At 45.8% G+C, this 19930-nt stretch overlaps 1 protein-coding gene across 2 annotated transcripts in view; it reads left to right on the forward strand.

The window, feature by feature from the left end:
• The first annotated feature begins 646 nt into the window (after positions 1 to 646).
• Positions 647 to 19930, forward strand: part of MFGE8 (milk fat globule EGF and factor V/VIII domain containing) — a 31397-nt gene continuing 12113 nt past the window's right edge. Inside the window, exons 1-6 of one of the 2 annotated variants that reach the window (XM_083712760.1) lie at positions 647 to 903; positions 12787 to 12912; positions 14426 to 14551; positions 15837 to 15950; positions 18202 to 18383; positions 18957 to 19112. In XM_083712760.1, coding sequence (XP_083568886.1) covers positions 831 to 903; positions 12787 to 12912; positions 14426 to 14551; positions 15837 to 15950; positions 18202 to 18383; positions 18957 to 19112 — 777 coding nt within the window. In that variant the 5' untranslated portion in view covers positions 647 to 830. The remainder of the gene's footprint in view (positions 904 to 12786; positions 12913 to 14425; positions 14552 to 15836; positions 15951 to 18201; positions 18384 to 18956; positions 19113 to 19930) is intronic. The other variant, XM_083712759.1, reaches the window with a different exon arrangement.

The following is a 19930-nucleotide window of genomic DNA, read 5'->3' on the forward strand; positions in this document are numbered from 1 at the left end:
AAAGATGGCAAAAATGGCCAGGAAAATCAGAAACCAGGAGGTTCAAAACTTCAACAAAGAATGGGGAAAAATTATACTATACTTGAGAGACCACTGTAAGCATTTGAACTCTTTAGCAAGTCTTAAATAACTCATGTAATGTTACATAGACTTTGGACACAATGGAGAACCGAAAAATTAGAGTGACTTATAATATGCAGCTGAAAAGGTTAGCTAAAGGTTAACTAAAGCACCCATGGAGGGAAGTCTCAAGATTCGGAAGAATCTTGTGTAATTTTTATTATTTGTGATTTGGAATGTGAACAAATTTGTAAAATCAAATAAAAACTATTTAAATAAAAAGCAATAGATCATAATGGTTTGCTTTGAAATCACTGCGCATCAGATGGAAAATAAATAAATCGGGGGCCCCCACCCTACCCTGTCCTGTATTATACCAGAACAAAGGTGGCAACCCTATTTCAAGCACGACTGCGCTTAGCCAAATGTTGGCGTCTAGGCGCCTAGCAGCCCATCCCGGTCCGCTCACCCATCCCTCCAAATGGGCCAAATGGCTTTCCTTTGCGCTGCTGTTGCTCCTGCTCCTTCCGACGCCGCTCGCCATTGGCTCGACAGCCGGAGCACGTGGCGGCGGGGCGTAATTGGCAGGCTGAGCCTTAAGGGGAAGAGGGGGCGGGCTCGCTCTCTGCCTTGGGCTGCACTGAGTCATTCGCCTGTGCGGAGCAGGAACACAAACAGGCGGCAGAACTTGCTGAGCTTGAGCGGAGCAGGACGAGACGGGACGGGAGGCGCGCTCAGCCCAGCCCAGCACCGCAGGGGAACGACGCACCATGAAGGGACCCAGCTCCTCGCAGCTCCTGCTGGGGCCTCTCCTCGCCTTCTGTCTGCTGGTTGCTGTCAGCGGTGAGTAGGCAGCGCTGATTTTCCCTTCCCTTCTCTCGCTTCCCTCCCTGGTTTTTGGCTACTGGAGGTGGTGGGTGGGGAGCCCTTCTTAAATTGCGCGCGGGGCGCCTCGAAGGCGAAGCTGCCCTGGCTTTAAATCCGTTTGCAGCCCAGCCCCTCTCGATTTGTTCCTTCGCTGCCGACCAAATCCTTCCACGAAACTCGCGTTAAAGCGCCGTGAGATCGCGAAATGCCCATTTGAAAGGATCAGCCGAACGCACAAGCAGGGTATGTTTACGCGTTGGGTTGGAATGCCGTTTGCTTAGGGTTAGAGAAAAGCGCTCTGTACATGCTCGAGAGGCTCTGTGCACAATGATGGTTTCGCCAGGGGCGGCGGGCGGCGCTAAGTCCTGGCTTTATTTTAATGGTTCTTTTCCTCCCTGCCTGTGTTTTGGGGGATTTAGCCTTGACAAGCTCTAAGAGGAAGACCTGGTTATGAAGTTTAGAGAAGCAGGCCCTGTGTTCAAATTGTGGAGGGAAACGGTGGGGGAAGGGAAAGGGAGCTAGTGAAATCCACAAGCCTCTGAACTCGCCTAGTTTTACCCTATCTGTATCGTTCCTCAGTAACATTTTACAAACAATAGCTAGTGGGGTCAACGCAAAGAGTAAGGCTGTGCTCTCTTTCCCCACCCTCTGAACCTTGACTTGATGTGGGGATCATCAGACTAACATTTTGCAATGTGGGAAAATAGGCACCATATTTTCCCACGGGAATTGGTCTGTGGAAATAAAAGTGAAAGGAGAGCCTAAGGGGGCCTGCTCTAGGCTTTCAGGGTTGTTTTGGGGATAAGTAACCTCTTTTCTTAAAACTTGGTGCTAGAGAGGTATTTTTGTTCTATACCGACCTATTTCCAGGACTTAGGTACATGTGCATATTTGGTTTAAGGGACTTCCTCATAAATCTCCCAAGGGTCCTTTTGGGTGCTTGTGGGCAAGATGTCGGTAGGCTTTTGTGGGGATGTGGAAGACACTGGATCAGTGCAATGACTCATTTCCGAAAGGAGCTTAGGGACATAGGAAGCTGCTTCCATAACCGGTCAGATCATTGCTCTGTCTAGCTCAGTTTTGTCAACACTGGCTGGTAATGGTTCTCTGGACTTTGAGGCAGAAGTCTCTCCCAGCCCTACCTCTGAGCAGTGGCCCCTCACAAGGGTTAATCTTACTTGGAAGCCGCTTTCTGGACGTTTTACCTAGATGTGCACCTCCAGACTGAGGCTCCTATAGCTTTAAAGGCACCATGGTTTGGCTTAACGTTGCATCCAGATTTTGGCCCCATGGTTTGTCTTGCTCCAGACAAACCATGCACTTTAACCAAGGTGTGTTCCTGGCTTACTGCTTTAACTAGGGTAGACAAACCATAAGTCTGGGTTTTAACAATATGCCAAACCATGGCTTCGTCCCTTGTAGGGCAGCGGCATTGGGGAGGAGTATTGTCACAGTGATCTTTTATTTATTTATTGGTTATTCATTAAATTTGTATACTGCACTATACCCGCAGGTCTCAGGTTGCAACATAAAATTACAATATGAAAACATGAAATGCACAATAAAAACAAAAGTCCCTTCAGTCAGGGAACCTGCTTGCTTGCACTAAGCTTTGCTTTGGTTTAGCTTTATGTGTAAGTTTGGGCTAAAGTGATGGTCTGAAATTAAAAACTACTACTTCTTGCAAAATAATTCAACTCCTTTTCTGCTCACCATGGAGGTATTCTCAGTTGCCTTGAGTATGAAATGTCACCTCTTTCCGAAGTGTGCCCTAGATGACTTTAGGCCAGTCGCTTTCTCAGAGCCTAACCTACCTTGCAGGACTGTTGTGAAGATGCAGTGTATTGAACTCCCTGAAGAAACAGTGGAATATAAACAAATAAGTACATAGGGACCCAGGAAGCTGTCTCAGGTGGAGTCAGATCATTGGCCCATCTAGCTCAGTATTGTCTGCTCTGGCTGGCAGCTTCTCCAGGGTTTCAGCCATACATAGAGTTGCTGGGGATTGAACCAGCAACCTTCTGCTTGCAAAGCAGATGCACTACCACTGAACTGCGCCTCTTCCCTAGTAAGCTCACTGAAAAGGAATTCCAAACAATTGCTTTCAGGATTGGGATGTAAGCATCATATTTTTCTTACGCCCTATCCATGGTAAATAGGCCTTGAACAGCCAGTATAATATAGTACAGCGATGGGGCGAGGGGAGATCTGGGCCCCATCTGCACTATGCATTTTAAAGCATTAAACAGTTGTGATTTCCCCCAAAGAATCCTGGGAACTGTAGTTTGTTATTTTCATTCTCAGAGCTACAAGTCCCAGAGTTCCCTGAGAAGAGGGATTGGTTGTTAAAGCACCCTGGAAATGGTAGTTCTGCTAACTGAATAGGAGATCTTCTAATGACTCAGCACCCTCAACAAACTACACTTCCCAGGGTTCTTTGGGGGAAGCTATGACCAATTAAAGTGGTATGATGCAGCTTAAATGTGTAGTGCAGACCAGGCTGTGGATATGATAGTGGCTGGTGATCGCCTCCACCACAAGGAGTCAGATTCCTAATTGCTTATAGTACTTGTAGCAACCAAATGACTCCCGATTAACACTGCTGAAAGGAAACTTGGGGTTTTTTGTTTGCAAGGACTGTGAGCTTCATTCAGTTTTAGTACTTGGAGCAAACACTTGGGCTCAGAATTATTTAATTTTATATGCATTTCTTTTGCTCCAGTTTCCCATGGGTGGACCTTGGGTGCATAGTAAAAACGGTGACAACAATGCATATTCTCAAAGCCTGAGTTTTGCTCACTCCTTTTCTAGTGAATAGGCTGTTGGATTTGGGTCAGGGAGACTTGGGGTTGAATCCCACTTGGCCCTGAACCTCATTAACCGACTGTTGGCCAACAGCTCCCTCTTAGCCTAGCCTACTTAACAGGGTTGCTGTGAGGACAGAACGTGTGTGCATGGGAAGGAGTCATGTACAGTATGCCGATCTTGAAAGGAGAGCAGGATAAAAAAACAAGTTAGCAATAGAATGAGGAAGTTGAGGGCATATGTTCCTTGGAACATCTCTCCCCACACTTGGCAATGCTCCTTTGTGTGGTCAGAATCGGGGATTTTTTCTTCCGACGGTTTTACCTGGTTCCTAAGGCAACTGCTGGAAGAGAGAGCACAGCATATTTATATTTCTGATTGATGGTGACAGTGGGGAGGAGACTGTTTAAATGCTTACTGCAGGGCTGTGATGGGTACGGGCCTGAACCCAACAGTGAGCTAAGCATTATCTGCCTCCTCTCTTGTTAGCACTTTAGGGCAGAGTCAGCACTTCTAAGTCTTTGTTGGAGGAGGAGAAAAACAACAACCTGAAACTCAGGACGATGGAGATGCAGAGCCGTATGTAGCTGAAAGGGATTAGAATGGATTCTGCATGAATGAAAATCCCAGGGGATTCTGCTTTTGGTGCAATCTGTCCTCTTGTCCACTTTCCTTTTAAAAATTCTAACTTAAGTTCCGCATCTGGCAACCTCTGGGCCATCCAGCCCGCTTCCTTGGTGATAAAGGTCCCCCACTCACTCGCCACACTTGCCAACCCAAAAATATAGGGGTGAATAGGGGAGCAGCCTCTGATATTTGGCAGATGGTACGCGGGTGGCGCTGTGGGTTAAACCACAGAGCCTAGGACTTGCTGATCAGAAGGTCGGCAGTTCAAATTCCCGCGATGGGGTGAGCTCCCGTTGCTTGGTCCCTTCTCCTGCCAAACTAGCAGTTCAAAAGCACGTCAAAGTGCAAGTAGATAAATAGGTACCGCTCCAGCGGGAAAGTAAATGGCATTTCCGTGCGCTGCTCTGGTTCGCCAGAAGCTGCTTAGTCATATTGGCCACATGACCCAGAAGCTGTACACCAGCTCCCTCGGCCAGTAAAGCGAGATGAGCGCTGCAACCCCAGAGTCGGCCACGACTGGACCTAATGGTCAGGGGTCCCATTACCCTTTACTTTACTATCAGGCCCACAGGGTATTTAAAGTATATTGCTTCCCCAAAAGAATCCTTGGAACTGTAGCCTGTCAAGGCTGTTGGGAATTGTAGTTCTGCAAGAGATAAACTGCAATTCCCAGGGTTCTTTGAAGGAAGATGTGGGCGTAAAATGTTATTTAAATGTATGGTGTGAATGTGACCTAAGCCACCTTCAATCAGTGATGCTCCTGCGAAAATAATTCTCATTCCTTCTGCCCAGTGGTTTAGAGTCAAGAGTAGAGAAAATGCTACTCTTCCCAATGAATCAAAACTCTCTAGGAATGATTTGGGCTTTTGTTTGGGGGTCATGAAACATTAGGGAGAGGTGGGTGACAGGAGTTGGGGCTACTCCAGTTCCAGGCAAGATACTACATTCAAATACTATGCTTTTTGAGCACATGGAATGAATTTTCTGTGCATTCATGAGGACTAGCAGCTTGGTACCCCCTCCTAAATGAATCCTGTTTTTTTCCAGGCACTTCTGACTCTGGGAAACGAGACACATTGTTCTCTAGGTTGGGGGAATGATTGTGTTGCTCATCTGATTTTCTTGTCTCCTGACAGTGAGTGAAGTGATAATTGGGAATTGGTTCTGACCCAACAGTCCCGACGCAGACACATAGTATTCTTTTAATCATGAAGCAATCCTTCCCTCTGCAAGCAGACAATAGTTTCTTATCCCAGCCAGAAGATACGTTTCCCCCTTTCCATTGTTTGCTGCTTTGTTTATCAGGGCCAAATGGAATGAGCTGGTTCTTAAACAGTAGCTAATCAAAGGACACAAACATTCTTAGCCTGCAGTCAGAATGAGGGAAAGGAAAAGAATATAAAGGAGCACCAATGGGTGTGAGAGCAAACTTTTTATTCTGCAGGGACACCCTAAAGAGGACCCTTGTTGTTGTTTAGTCCTTTAGTCGTGTCCGACTCTTCCTGACCCCATGGACCAGAGCACGCCAGGCACTCCTGTCTTCCACTGCCTCCCGCAGTTTGGTCAAATTCATGCTGGTAGCTTCGGGAACACTGTCCAACCATCTCGTCCTCTGTTGTCCCCTTCTCCTTGTGCCCTCCATCTTTCCCAACATCAGGGTCTTTTCCAGGGAGTCTTCTCTTCTCATGAGGTGGCCAAAGTATTGGAGTCTCAGCTTCAGGATCTGTCCTTCCAGTGAGCATTCAGGGCTGATTTCCTTCAGAATGGATAGGTTTGATCTTCTTGCAGTCCATGGGACTCTCAAGAGTCTCCTCCAGCACCATAATTCAAAAGGAACAGACGGCATGTAGGATATGACACTGCCTTGTACCATATCAGGCTTCTTGTTCATCTAGGCTAGTACAATCTACTCTGTTTTATATTATAGTTGTTGCTATTTAAATTTACTAGTCCCTTTATAAATTATTATTACAAAAAGCATAAAACAAAAACAAAATTTTAATCAACTGTATTTTTACAAGGCAGGATTAAAACATCCCACTCACCCAAGGCCTAGCAGAAAAGGCCTGGCACCTAAAATATGTAATGATGGCACCAGGCGAGCATCCTTGGGGAGAGCATTCTATGAGTGAGGAACCACCACTAAAAAGGCCCTGTTTTCGTCCAGATCTCCCATTGAGGGGACACATGAGATTTTAAGTCATTTTTATCTATACCACTGCCCAGAGACCTCTCGCTCTGGGGCTGCTTAGACATGTCAATAATAAATAAAAGAAATAATAACGCATACTCAGATTGGCAGCAGCTCTGAAGGATTTCTGGTGCGACTCTCTCTCCTATGACAATTGCCTGCTACCTGTCCTTTCTAATTGGAATTGTTTGGGATTGAACCTGACACTTGTAGAGACTTCAAAAACCATGTTATACCAAGTCAGGTCACTGGCCTGTCTAGCTTCAGATGTTAATGATTAAAAGGGTTTATATACCACTTTCATTTCCAGAAGAACTGCTTAGGCAGTCCACAAACAAATAAAGGCAGACATCAAAATTACAAGTATAAAAGCAACTGTAAAAAGACAGCTTCCTGGAATGAAGATGTTATTTCATTATTAGGGTATTTATATCCCACCTTTTGACTTGGAGTTCCATTGTCACAGAAATTGTAGCAGGAGTTCTCAGACAGGAGAGTCGCCCTTTAAAACTACTTTTTCCTTTGCACGCTGTCGACTTTCTCCTCTGCTCTAGCCTCTTCCTTGAAATAGTAAGCGGCTTGCAGAGCTGTGCAGAGACCTACTTAATGCCTGTCCTATTAGGAACACACCAGGGAAATTAATTGGTTCTGCTGTAAATTGAGGGTGAATGCTGCATGCCCCCCCACCCAGAGAAGCTCAATTCATAACCTTTTCATGAGAGATAATATGTTATATGAATGAGAAACCGTGCTTTGTGAATGAAGCTCATGTCAAATTATACATTATTAAACCAAAAGGTGGACAGAACAGCAGTGTTCAGACTGCATTTTACTTGAGCAGCCACCTCTGAAGATGTAGCCAGGAATCTCAGAAACCCCTCAGTGGGCTGGTAATGTGTCAAGTGCTCTGTAACTGAGTTGGAGGAAGTTGCTCATCAGTAGAAGATGGGAACTGTCAAATGGGGGTCTTTTGCTTATCAGAGAATTTGGGCAAGAGTAAGAAGAACAGATCTGGGAGGGAGAAGGAGACAGGGGTAGTTAAAGTGTCTGGACAGGGAAATTAAATGTGTCTGACTATGGATGGCGGTTCGAGACAGGCAATTCACAAAGTACCATGATGGACATGTTTGGAAGCTATGTAATCACACATGCTCCAGTTTTGCTGAACATCTCGCGGATAATCTTCCTGACACTTTCTGAGGTTTTAAAAGTTGCTCCCCACATTGTTTTCCTTGATGCTTGACTTTGTTTTACAGTATTCTGCATTGTTTTATTTGATATTTTAATGTGTTGTGAACTGCTTTGAGATTTTTTTCTTTAAAATATAAAGTGCTGTAGAAATGAAATGAATAAACAACAACAACAACGAAAACTTCATCCCAGTGGAATGATGCCTAGACATTCTGTTGTGGTGACCATAACCTAGGTTTAAGGTGCTGCTTGGTGATATATACCTATCTGGGTTTCTAACATTGGTCCTCCAGGGGTTTTGGATGAAAGCTCCCATCATCCCTGACCATGACAATGCTGGCTAGGGCTGATGGGCATTGGAGTCCAAAGCAGATCAGGGAAGGTAGAACTAGTTGTTGAACTCTTGCTCCCACCAACCTCAGCTGCAGGATTGCTTGAAGCATTGGGGCATGAATTTACCCTCCCTTAAAGGCAGCCCCGGAGCAGGCATTAACAGCTCTCCTGCTGCGGCCCTGGCATCTGTCCCAGAATTCCAGGTTCTGAAACCACCTCTGCTTGGCTTCTGAAACTTCTGGGACGTTGCCCATCCTCAATACAGCCAAATATTATTTTCCCAGCCTTTTAAGGGTTAGAAACTTGGTGGTGATGGTGGGTTGTTTTTAAATGAAAACTTGGCGTTGTATTCAACTAGCTTTTTTAGACCAATTGAAATGAATGCCCATTAAGTATGATGAGTCAATTCCATGGGTAGACAAACTAAGGCCTGGGGGCCAGATCAGACCCAATCGCCTTCTAAATCCGGCCTGCGGACAGTCCGGGAATCAGCATGTTTTTACATGAGCAGAATGTGTGCTTTTGTTTAAAATGCATCTCTGGGTTATTTGTAGGGCATAGGAATTCATTCATTCCCCCCCTTCAAAATATAGTCCAGCCCACCACATGGTTTGAGGGATAGTGGACTGGCCCCCTGCTGACCCCTGCAACTCTGAGTAAAAGTTAATTCAGTACATCTCAGAGGTTCACTGAGCAGGAAAAAAAGGGTTCTCTGGAACCTGGATTCTGAATTTTTTTCCCTTACCCTTTTGCAAAACTCTGGCATTCACACATCCCTGCTGATTGCCAATGCATTTCTGTTCAGCCACCTCCTTTCACTGAAGACGCTCAGTGTTGTTCTTGTTTTTGTACAGTGGTACCTTGGGTTACATAGGCTTCAGGTTACAGACTCCGCTAACCCAGAAATAGTACCTCAGGTTAAGAACTTTGCTTCAGGATGAGAACAGAAATCGTGCTCCGGTGGCACGGCAGCAGCAGGAGGCCCCAGTAGCTAAAGTGGTGCTTCAGGTTAAGAACAGCTTCAGGGTAAGAACAGACCTCCGGAACGAATTAAGTATTTAACCTGAGGTACCACTGTAGTAAGGGACGCAGGTGGCGCTGTGGGTTAAAGCCTCAGTGCCTAGGACTTGCCGATTGAAAGGTCGGCGGTTCAAATCCCTGCAGCGGGGTGCGCTCCCGCTGCTCGGTCCCAGCGCCTGCCAACCTAGCAGTTCGAAAGCACCCCCAAGTGCAAGTAGATAAATAGGGACCGCTTACCAGCGGGAAGGTAAACGGCGTTTCCGTGTGCAGCTCTGGCTCGCCAGATGCAGCTTTGTCACGCTGGCCACGTGACCCGGAAGTGTCTCCGGACAGCGCTGGCCCCTGGCCTCTTGAGTGAGATGGGCGCACAACCCCAGAGTCTGTCAAGACTGGCCCGTACGGGCAGGGGTACCTTTACCTTTACCTTTACCACTGTAGTAACTTGGCCACTCCACTCCATGGGAACCTGGCTCTCAGTTGCAAAAGGCAGGGCAGAGAGACACAGAGGGCAGCTAAGTTCTCCTGTCTGTTTGGGAGAAAGTCAGATCGGAAGTGACATCTCAGATTGCTATGGCCATCCCTTCCTCCCTGGCTGTAGCTCGTGGCAGTGCATTGATGGAAGATGAGGTCATTTGGCACCAGCCAGGGCGACAGCACAGGCAGTGCCTGAGCTGTGTTGCTTTTTTTATTTTCCCTTCCCATGCTGGGCTGTGAGAGCTGCCCATGCACCTCTGAACACAGTTTGGAGCCTGGTTTCTTCTTAGCCTGTTGGAGGAGTGGAGTGTTAGGAAGTGAGATTAACCCCAGGGACTTCTGCTATAAAAAGACTTACGAGCAATAATGCTGGGAGGAGTAGCTTAAGCTAATGAAATCTGTCTGCCATGGACATTAAAGCCCTACCCCAGCAAACAAGGAGCCTGGAGGCTATTTTTGGAGGATCTGCCTTGGGTCCTCTATAGCGGGAGATTCAGAAGAGGCAAAACGAAAGGAATTCTTCAAAGAGAAAGTAGCGTATTTTTTGCTCTATAAGACTCACTTTTTCCCTCCTAAAAAGTAAGGGGAAATGTGTGTGTATCTTATGGAGCGAATGCAGGCTGCGTAGCTATCCCAGAATCCAGAACAGCAAGAGGGATCGTTGCTTTCGCTGTGCAGCGATCCCTCTTGCTGTTCTGGCTTCTGAGATAGCCAATAGTTTTTTTTCTTGTTTTCCTCCTCTAAAAACTAGGTGCGTCTTATGGTCTGGTGCATCTTATAGAGCGAAAAATACGGTGCTTCTTCTCTCCGTGCGTAGTTAAACTGTGGGGTTCACTTCTGCAAGATGTTGTGAACAAAAATTGCCCTTTCCCCTTATGGGGTATCCAAGAGCCCATATAGAGTCCTTACATAGGTTCCCTATTGGTAGGAGAGAATAACAGAGGCCAGCCAGAGAATATTGAGAAGCAAAGCAGCTAGTGAGCTTGATCTTTATTGATCTGTTGCAACAGGGTGCTCCCCTCACCCGCAGGAGAGAGGAGGAACCCAGAAAAATGGCGTGCAAGGCCTTATAAAGACTTTTGAAATTGCCATCCTGTAGATCAAGACCACCCCCAGAAACATCATACATACATCACAGAAGGGGTGTAACCTAAGACCACCCCTCAGATACATCATACCTACATCACAGAAAAGGCGGTCTAAACAGAAATTTGAATGTTGTTTTTCTCCTGTCCTTGTTTATCTCCTGTCTGGCAGGTTACTTGATTGCCTGGGTAGCCTGGCCAGTCTTTTGTAATGATAAATACTTAGTTCCTGGGCCATGTCACAGGCTCACACCCTATTCATATCTTAAATGTGCCCTTAAGACAGGATTTGTGAGGAAAGAGACAATGGGAGGTTTCCCACTTTGACCCGTGCAGAGAAAACATTTGCTCAGTTTAGGAATCAAAATGGTTCCAGGTCGGTCTTCCTGTGCTGATCTATGTACGTGCTTGATTGGTAGGTTTATGAACATTACCATATATCTAAGACCATAAAATTCCTATCACAATGATGACTAGAGCTAGGCAATATATCATTACATCGCCCAAAACCAGTTTGAAGTCCATATTGTGATACCGGTTTCATAATTTTTGACCTGGCAATATGTCGCGAATCATCATGTGCGTGTGTGCTGTGCAAAAATCACCATGCGTGAAAAACTGTGAAGCCAGCCAGTGCCTTGACATAGCTTCTCCTAGGCATCTGTTTGGCCTCTCACAAAACAGGATGCTGGAATAGATGGACCTGATTCAGCAGGCTATTCTAATGTACTTAAGTATAGACAAGGACTTCTCCACAGAGTGCATAGTTAACTATGGAATTTTCTGCTACAGCAGGTGTGGGAAACCTTTGACCTAGTTATTGTTGTTGTTGCTGTTATTTTATTGAATTTATATACTGCCCCATACCCGGAAGTCTCAGGGCAGTTCAGGGAAAAGATAAACATAAAAACCACAACTTACATAATCAGAATAAAAAGAACAACCCAATAACGTGCCCCCCAAAAGAGCCACATTTTAAAAGGGCATAGGATGTCGGAATCAGAGCAATCAAAGGCCTGGTTAAAAAGGAATGTTTTTGCCTGGCGCCTAAAGGTGTATAATGAAGCTGCCAGGTGAACTTCCTTGGGGAGAGCATTCCACAGATGGGGAGCCACTGCAGAGAAGGCGCGTTTTCATGTTGCCACCCTCCGAACCTTTCATGGGTGGGGGGGTCACACGAAGGAGGACCTCAGGGACACCGGGTAGGGTCAGATGGGAAGAGGTGGTTCTTGAGGTATTGCAGTCCTGAGCCGTTTAAAGTTTTATAGGTCAAAACCAGCACTTTGAATTGGGCCCAGAAACTAATTGGTAGCCCGTGCAGTTGGACCAGGGTTCTACTTGTTGCTGAACTCCTATCAGCCTCAGCAAGCATTGCCAGTTGCCAAAGATGAGGGGAGTCAGAGGCGCCATCTTCTCAAGACGATTGAGGGGGCCCAACGTGATGTTGCGATGAGCCAAACTCCCTCTGAAAATTGAGAGGGCCCTCCTCCCTAAACAAAATGGCGCCCACAGAACTACTTCAGCCCCTAGGTGTTGGCGTGCCTGATGGGAGTTGTAGTTCAGCTGCGTCTGGATGCCCAAAGGTTCCCGACGCCTGTGAGGATGCTCCCCCCTTTAAATAATCCCTAGAAAAACAGGCAGGATAAAAATGGTTTCTGGGGATTGTTATTGTTCTATTTCATAGCACATGCTGTACCATTGAGCTGTGGCCCCTCTCCAAATACAGTGGTACCTCGGGTTAAGCACTTAATTCATTCTGGAGGTCCGTTCTTAACCTGAAACTGTTCTTAACCTGAAGCACCACTTTAGCTAATGGGGCCTCCTGCTGCCGCTGCGCCACTGGAGCACGATTTCTGTTCTCATCCTGAAGCAAAGTTCTTAACCTGAAGCACTATTTCTGGGTTAGCGGAGTCTGTAACCTGAAGCGTATGTAACCTGAAGCGTATGTAATCTGAGGTACCACTGTGTTTTCTGTGACCCCTCTCCCACTCCTGGACACAATTGGAAATGGGAACCTCAGACAAATCAGGATCCTGACCCCCCATTGGCATTTATGACTCAGAAGTGGTGGGGAAGAGGGACCTTCACTACAAAGCTGCTGCCTTGCACTGATTCACTCCCTTGGTTTTCCAGGTGACTTCTGTGAAGAGAACAAGTGTCAGAATGGAGGAACCTGCCTGACCGGCATCACCGAATCTCCTTTCTTCTGTATCTGTGCAGAAGGCTTTACTGGGATTGATTGCAACGAAACCGAGAAAGGTAAATGTGGTGTTCGGAGCACGGGGTTTAGCGTTAGAACTTAAGCAAGCAGAGGATGGTTTATGATGATTATTAGTACAAATTTATAGGCTACCATTAAGCCGTCAAAATGATGTGCATAATGAAAGTGGAATACAACACAAGCTCTAAAAAGAGTAAAACCAACTCAGGATGAATGCTCAATAGTGAAATTGCTTGGAGGAGCCCAGAGAGGAAAATGCAGGATAGGTAAAAAAGGTAAAAGGACCCCTGCATGGTGAAGTCCAGTCAAAGGCGACTATGGGGTTGTGGCTTTTGTTGTGTATTGAGTCAAACGATTTTATATCTGTATTATTATTGTCTGTATTGCATTAGGGTAAAGTAACTGCCTTTTGGTTCCAGAGGGTACAGCTACTATTGGTTCATTTAAGCTGCTGTATTTGGATCCTCTGTCTTATTGGTTTCCTCCAAAAGGCAGGACTGTGATTGCCTGATATTGTTCCCTCCAAAATGTATCCTTTCTAGCTTGTTCCCTGTCCCTATAAATGTAGCTCTCCCCTCCTCAAGTCTCAGTCTTGTTTGCTTTAATAAAGAAGTGTTACTAGAGAACTGTCTCCAGCATATTATGTCAAGAGAGCTGAAATCACAAACCCCACGTCACAACAGCTTTCAGGCTGAGGGAGCTGGTGTTTGTCCGCAGACAGCTTTCCAGGTCATGGTGGCCAGCATGACTAAACCGCAGAATACCTTATTCTTCGCTCTATAAGACACACCTAGTTTTTAGAGGAGGGAAACAAGAAACAAGAAAGCAATGCAAAGCCTCTTGAGCGAAGAGGCAGGAGCGCTCCCTCTGCGCTCAAGAGCCTTTGGGTGGCTATCCCTGAAGCCAGGAGAGCAAGAGGGATTGCTGCGCTCTTGCTCTTCTGGCTTCAGCGATAGCTGCGCAGCCTGCATTCGCTCCATAAGACACATGCACATTTCCCCTTTTTAGGAGGGGAAAAGTGCATCTTATAGAGCGAAAAATACGATAGATAGGGCATTGGATAAGGGACTGATCTGACTCCTGACACAAGTTCTGGTCTCAAAATCTCTCCACCTTGGGACCCCAAATGCTTACTGCAACAATGGCAGAGTTAAAATAAGTGCAAGCACATCAGTCCTGCTAATTATGCCATTGTTATTCCATTGCACTTCAGAATATATTTTGCAATGCTAATGACATGCACATCTCATTTATTGGGAAAGGATATTCACATCCCGATTGCCATTTGCAAACCATCAGTTGCTCTGACATACATGATTTCTTTAGAACTTAAGGAGTGTCTTGTTGGATCAAGCTAGTCGCTCATCTAGTCCAGCACCCTGTTCTCACAGCGGCCAACCAGATTTCTAACGAAATTGCATGTGTGTTGGGGGCGCTGATAACTCTGCAGGTGGTGGTTTGTCGACCTCCTCTTGCATAGTTAAATCTAGCAGGGGCTGTGAGATGTCCTTGTTTGCATCTAATTTCTCCTTCTGCACCTCTTGTTTTCAGGTGCCTGCCACCCAAACCCCTGCCAGAATGGGGGCTTGTGCCAGGTGGTTCCCAACAGGGGTGACGTCTTCACCGAATACCTTTGCAAGTGCCCCTCGGGCTATGAAGGCAAACACTGCGAAAACAGTGAGTGTGAGATGTGTCTTTGGGAAAGTTGCAGCTGCAAACGGAAGAGCAGCTCGTGCTGGCTTGGAGCAAATGGCCCACCAGTCTGGTACCCTGTTTTCAGCAGTGGGTAGCTACGTGCCTCTAGGAAAGCCCCCAAGCAGGGCAACAACCTCTTGCAATTACATCCATGTTTATAGTAGGCAAGATTATACATTTATATCTCTTTCCCTCTAAGGAGCTCAAGGTTCCTGCTCTTTTCCCATTTTTTTTCATAATAAATTTTACTATTTTATTTTAAATTTCAATCCAATAATAGCCTCATTATAACAGTACCAAATTGTAATACAATTACTAATACCGATGGTTCAAATACCAAATTCTATAATTTAGGTGGCCTCCCGCATGCTAGATGGTTTGATGATTTTCTTTTATTTCTGCGTTCCAAAATCTTATTAATTTCAATTACATTCCGGTCAAAATAATAATCCCTTATACAACAGCTGCAATATTAATAACTTCTATTTGTGTTGACCAATAAATGATTTATAGAGCTACAAGTGAGGCACTCAAACTATATCCTTGTTCTTCCTGTGCGTGGCAATTCTGTCCCTTCTCTTTCCCCATTTCACCCTCACAACAACCGTGTGAGGCAATGAAGGGTGAGATGCTGTGATTGTGGCTCAAGCTCATTCAGTTAGCTTCCTGGCAGAGTGGGGATTTGAACCGTGGTCCTGCAAGTCCTAGCCTGACATTCTAACCAGTGCACTATACTCGCTGTTCATACTCCGTACTCTTCTCTGCGAGTCTGTTGTTGATGGCAGATACAGCTTCAGCCGGTAACTGTTACAGCTGTTCAGCAAAGAAAATCACAATTTATCTGTTTTTTGGCAACTAAAAGTAGTATCGAAGATAGGAAAAGTACAGTGGTACCCTGCCTTATCTTCTGTTTGGCCACAAATGACCTTCAGACATTTGCAGTCTTAAGACATGGCTGACAAATGCAACAAAGCTTTCTTTTATGGTTTTCTTTTCATTTATAGAGTTTATATCCTGCCCTTCCTCCCCAAGGAGGGCAGGGACGCAAATAGATATACAAGAGAAAAACACATCAAGCCAATTCTAAAACGGACCAAAACATTCTAGCAGCAATTACAATTTGAAGCATGCTTCCATCCAGCAATCTTGAGGTTGCTAGGAACAATATTCTTAAGCCATCAAATGCCTGGGCATTTAGTCAAACGGGGGTCCTGATTTGGCTGCATTGGGGGCGAGCAACTCAATTCTTCTTTCCTTTTGGCTGTAGACATGAACGAATGCTCTTCGCAGCCCTGTAAGAATGGAGGAACCTGCTTGGATCTCAGTGGGGACTACGCCTGCAAGTGCATGCCGCCCTACCTGGGGAAATCCTGCCAACTCCGTAAGTTCCTGCTCCGTGATGGGTGTGGAGGGTGGTAGTGATGAAATGACCAAGATCCGTTTAGAGCACAGCTGGTGAATCATTGGTCCTGCAAATGTTGTTGGGCTAGAACTTGCAACATCCATGACCATTGGCCTTGCTGGTTGGGCTGTTGAGAGTTGGGATCCATCAAGATCGGGGGTGGGGTGGGGTGTCTCCCATTTGTGATCCAGCCCAATAGTCTGCTTCTGAAAACTAGCGGCTAGAAGACCCTGGGGAAGCTTGCAAACAGGTTGATAAACTGAAGTTTATTTGCTTACACTGATATCTGTTCAAAGAGCTCAAGGCAACATGCACTGATTATCTTCCCACCCTCGAGTTTATTCTGTGAGGTAGGTTAGGCTGAGAAGACTCCCAAGTGGCTCAGAGAGCTTCATGGCTGGGATGGGATTTGAGCCTGCTCCTAGTCTGTTTTTTTATTTTTTATTTTAAAAAAAACATTACGCCAGCATCTTGTATTCAGAAATATATAGAAGATTGTGTATACGCAAAATAAAATTCTGCCCATGGATAACCCAGTTTCTGCATTGAGTGTTATCTCCTGTATACATGCAGAAATCTTGCAAAATTATATAAGCCAATAGTGAGCTAAGGTGCCCTCTGCATTGTGAAGCAGTCATGGCTTCCAGCTAAGCTCTAAAAAGAAATATATATATATGTGTGTGTGTGTGTGTGTAGACACAAACAACCAACCAACCAACCAACCAAACAAACAAACAAATGACCTACCTGTGCAATGCCCTACACTAGCACTATGCAGTAGAATGAAAGACGAATTCTTCTGACTGATTTGCCCTTTCCAGATCAGTGCAGGAACCAAAATGCAGCTATCCTTCGCAATGTTTACTTCTTCACTTTTCCAACCAAAGCATATGCGCAAGAATGTGTACCTTGGGGGGAAATGTGTACACAAAAATGCGTCTGTATTAGAGAAAATAATGCATGCAGATTCTACATATAGGGGGAAACGGCTTGCAAAATGCATACGAAGGAAAAGTGCTTTCAGAAATGTATGTTGGGAGAAATGCATTTTTGGGGGGAGGGGAAGATTGCAAGACTGGGGAAAAAAGACAAAATGACATTTACAGATTCAACCATCCCTACAAGAAAGCCTCTTGAGTGTTCACCACCGTTCCTTACTCTCTTTTAAACTTGGGTTCCCGCTCAAGCTATGCCTGCCCAGTTCTTTGTGAACTTCCCTCACATTTACACGTCAGAGATAATTAACACGTAATTGTCTTCTCTGCTTAACTTAATTTAAGCATGAAGTGATTGAGAGTCTCAGTCCCCCAAAAGCTCTTCTAGGACTTATTTGCATGATGTTCTGCTTCTTGGTGACACTTTTATTGCATAAACAAATTAGGCACTTGAAGGGAGATAAGAACTAGAAAAACACATTATTCTGAATAACCCCACAAAGATATTTCCCCTCCCATCTCCTTGAGGGCTTCTTTGCTAGAAATAGGGAGCAGGCAGGAGCCATTGGCTTGAGAACAGCATTCCTTTGAGGTTGAACCAGAGCTTGCACCCACCTCCGGTCAGAGATCAGGGATCTTGCAGGCCTCCAGGTAGGTTCTCCAGCAGCTGAAGATGGCATATGTATGTGTGCGAGATTAAATTATATACAATTATTTGTATATAGCTATCCAGCCATCCCAAGGACCAAAGTTTGAACCATATGAAAAGTAACACAAGGCAACATCATAAACAAACTTATAATGCCATGTTTCCCTGGGAGGTTGCAACATGCTTCTTAAAAAGGGAGGGGATATTCTTCTTGTTTAACAAATGTTAAAATAAAATAACACGGTATGGAATGAATTGAGTGCCTGCAGATCTGAATAAAATTCTATAAAAGCACAGAACAGTCTCTGCTTGAGACTTTGAAGTACCACTTTGCTTCATATAGACTGATAAATACTTCACAGCCAAGAAGTCTGATGCTCTCCTACTCTTTTGATGTGGCAATTCTCTCTGTGTTGTTGTTTGCAGGGTGCCAACTCTCTCTCGCTCTCTGTGTGTGTTGTTTTGCAGAGTGCAAGAGGCAGGTCCCTGCCCCAAGGAGTTTACAGTCGAAAAGCTGACACAGGGGAAGAAACTGGGGAGGGAAGTGGAGGCAGGTATTAACAGGGAAGCAATATGTGATGGTTTCAGTGTCTTCTCTCCCTCTTTCCCTGCCCTCCTCCCTATGGTCTTGGTGCCCCCCCTCCAGGATGTTCAAATTTGCTCGGCATGGAATCAGGAGCCATTTCGAACACACAGCTCGCCGCCTCTTCAGTGCACTACGGGTTCCTTGGCCTGCAGCGTTGGGGTCCAGAGCTCGCTCGCCTCAACAACAAGGGGATTGTGAATGCCTGGACCTCCAGCAACTATGACAGGAGCCCTTGGATTCAGGTAATGGTGCGCTTGGAAGCAGCGAGTCCAATGTGGGCTTTGAAATGTGGGATGCCAAAAACTAAGCAAGGAGCATTCGTCCATACTGGGAGGGCCAGGTGGAAACAGGCCTTTGATAGACTGAGTCGATTATGTAACAATGGTGAATATGCTGTTACTGTTGTGGCAGCTTGTTTGAATTATAGAAACATTAATGCGACTTCCTTTTTATGGTGTAATGTATTTTAATGCAAGTTGCTTTGATACCTTCTTAGGTTACAAGTGACCAATAAGTCTAGTAAGCATAGCTTGGATTGTGTTGCTTTCATTGTTTTTAAGGCTGATGTTTTAAGGCTCCTTTGGGAGGGAGGGATATAAATGGGAATTAAATAAATAGAGATGGGGGGGGGGGGTGGAAAGAGAAATGGGTGCTTCAATGTGCTGTGCTTGTTTCTGTGACTCCCAGCATGCCATTGGGCATATAAGCCACACACAAACACACACAAAACATCTGATTAGTGTTGAGTCACACAAACACTCACACATACATACAGAGATGTTTATCCAGTTTCTGCCTGCTTTTCCTCACCCCAGGTCAACCTGATGAGGAAGATGAGGATCTCCGGCCTTGCCACACAAGGGGCACGCCGCGTAGGCCGCCTGGAATATGTCCGGGCCTACAAAGTAGCCTACAGCCTCGACGGGCGCGAGTTCGTGTACATTAAGGATGAGGAGCAAGATCATGACAAGGTGAGCAAAGCTGGCAGGTGCTGCAGCTGTGCCTGAGGGGTGGAGAAACAAAAAAAGAAAAAAGCGGATGCTAAGATGGTAACAGCAAAGGAACCCTGGATGGTTAAGTCCAGTCAAAGGTGACTATGGGGTTGCGGCACTTATCTTGCTTTCAGGCCAAGGGAGCCTGATTTCCAGGTCATGTGGCCAGCATGATTAAACCACTTCTGGCACAACGGGACACCGTGACAGAAACCAGAGTGCACGGAAAATGCTGTTTATCCTCCTGCTGCAGCGGTGCCTATTTATCTACTTGCACTGGTGTGCTTTCGAACTGCTAGGTTGGCAGAAGCTGGGACAGAGCAATGGGAGCTCACTCTGTTGTAGGCATTCAAACTGCCGACCTTCCAATCGGCAAGCCCAGGAGGCTCAGTGGTTTAGACCACAGCACCATCTGTACCCCTGTACGATGCTGAAGTGCTTTAAAAGACATTACCTTGTTTTTCTTAACAGCAGCCTCCCAAGGTAGGCCACTAAAACAGCGCCTTTGTTGTTGGGCTTGGCACCATCCCACAGCCACTTTTTGTAGTTGCTTCGGATGCTGATGCCTGCCCACGACCCACAAAACTGGAATTTTGATTGGCACAGAGTGGCAGTTGCTTGAATTTCCCACAGAGCTCCTGCTGTACAAAGGACACATCAGTTTCCTTGCCCATTTCCCCCCCCCCCGGCCCTTCTCCCTTTGCCCCCCTGTATGCGGCCTCCAGAAGGTTGTCCATGAGGAGAACTGGCCCTCAGTCTAACCCCCCTCCAAACTCTTTCGCTAGAGAATGATTAAA

This window comes from Podarcis gaigeae (assembly GCF_964106915.1).
Source record: "Podarcis gaigeae genome assembly, chromosome: 14".
NCBI classification, from domain to species: domain Eukaryota; kingdom Metazoa; phylum Chordata; class Lepidosauria; order Squamata; family Lacertidae; genus Podarcis; species Podarcis gaigeae.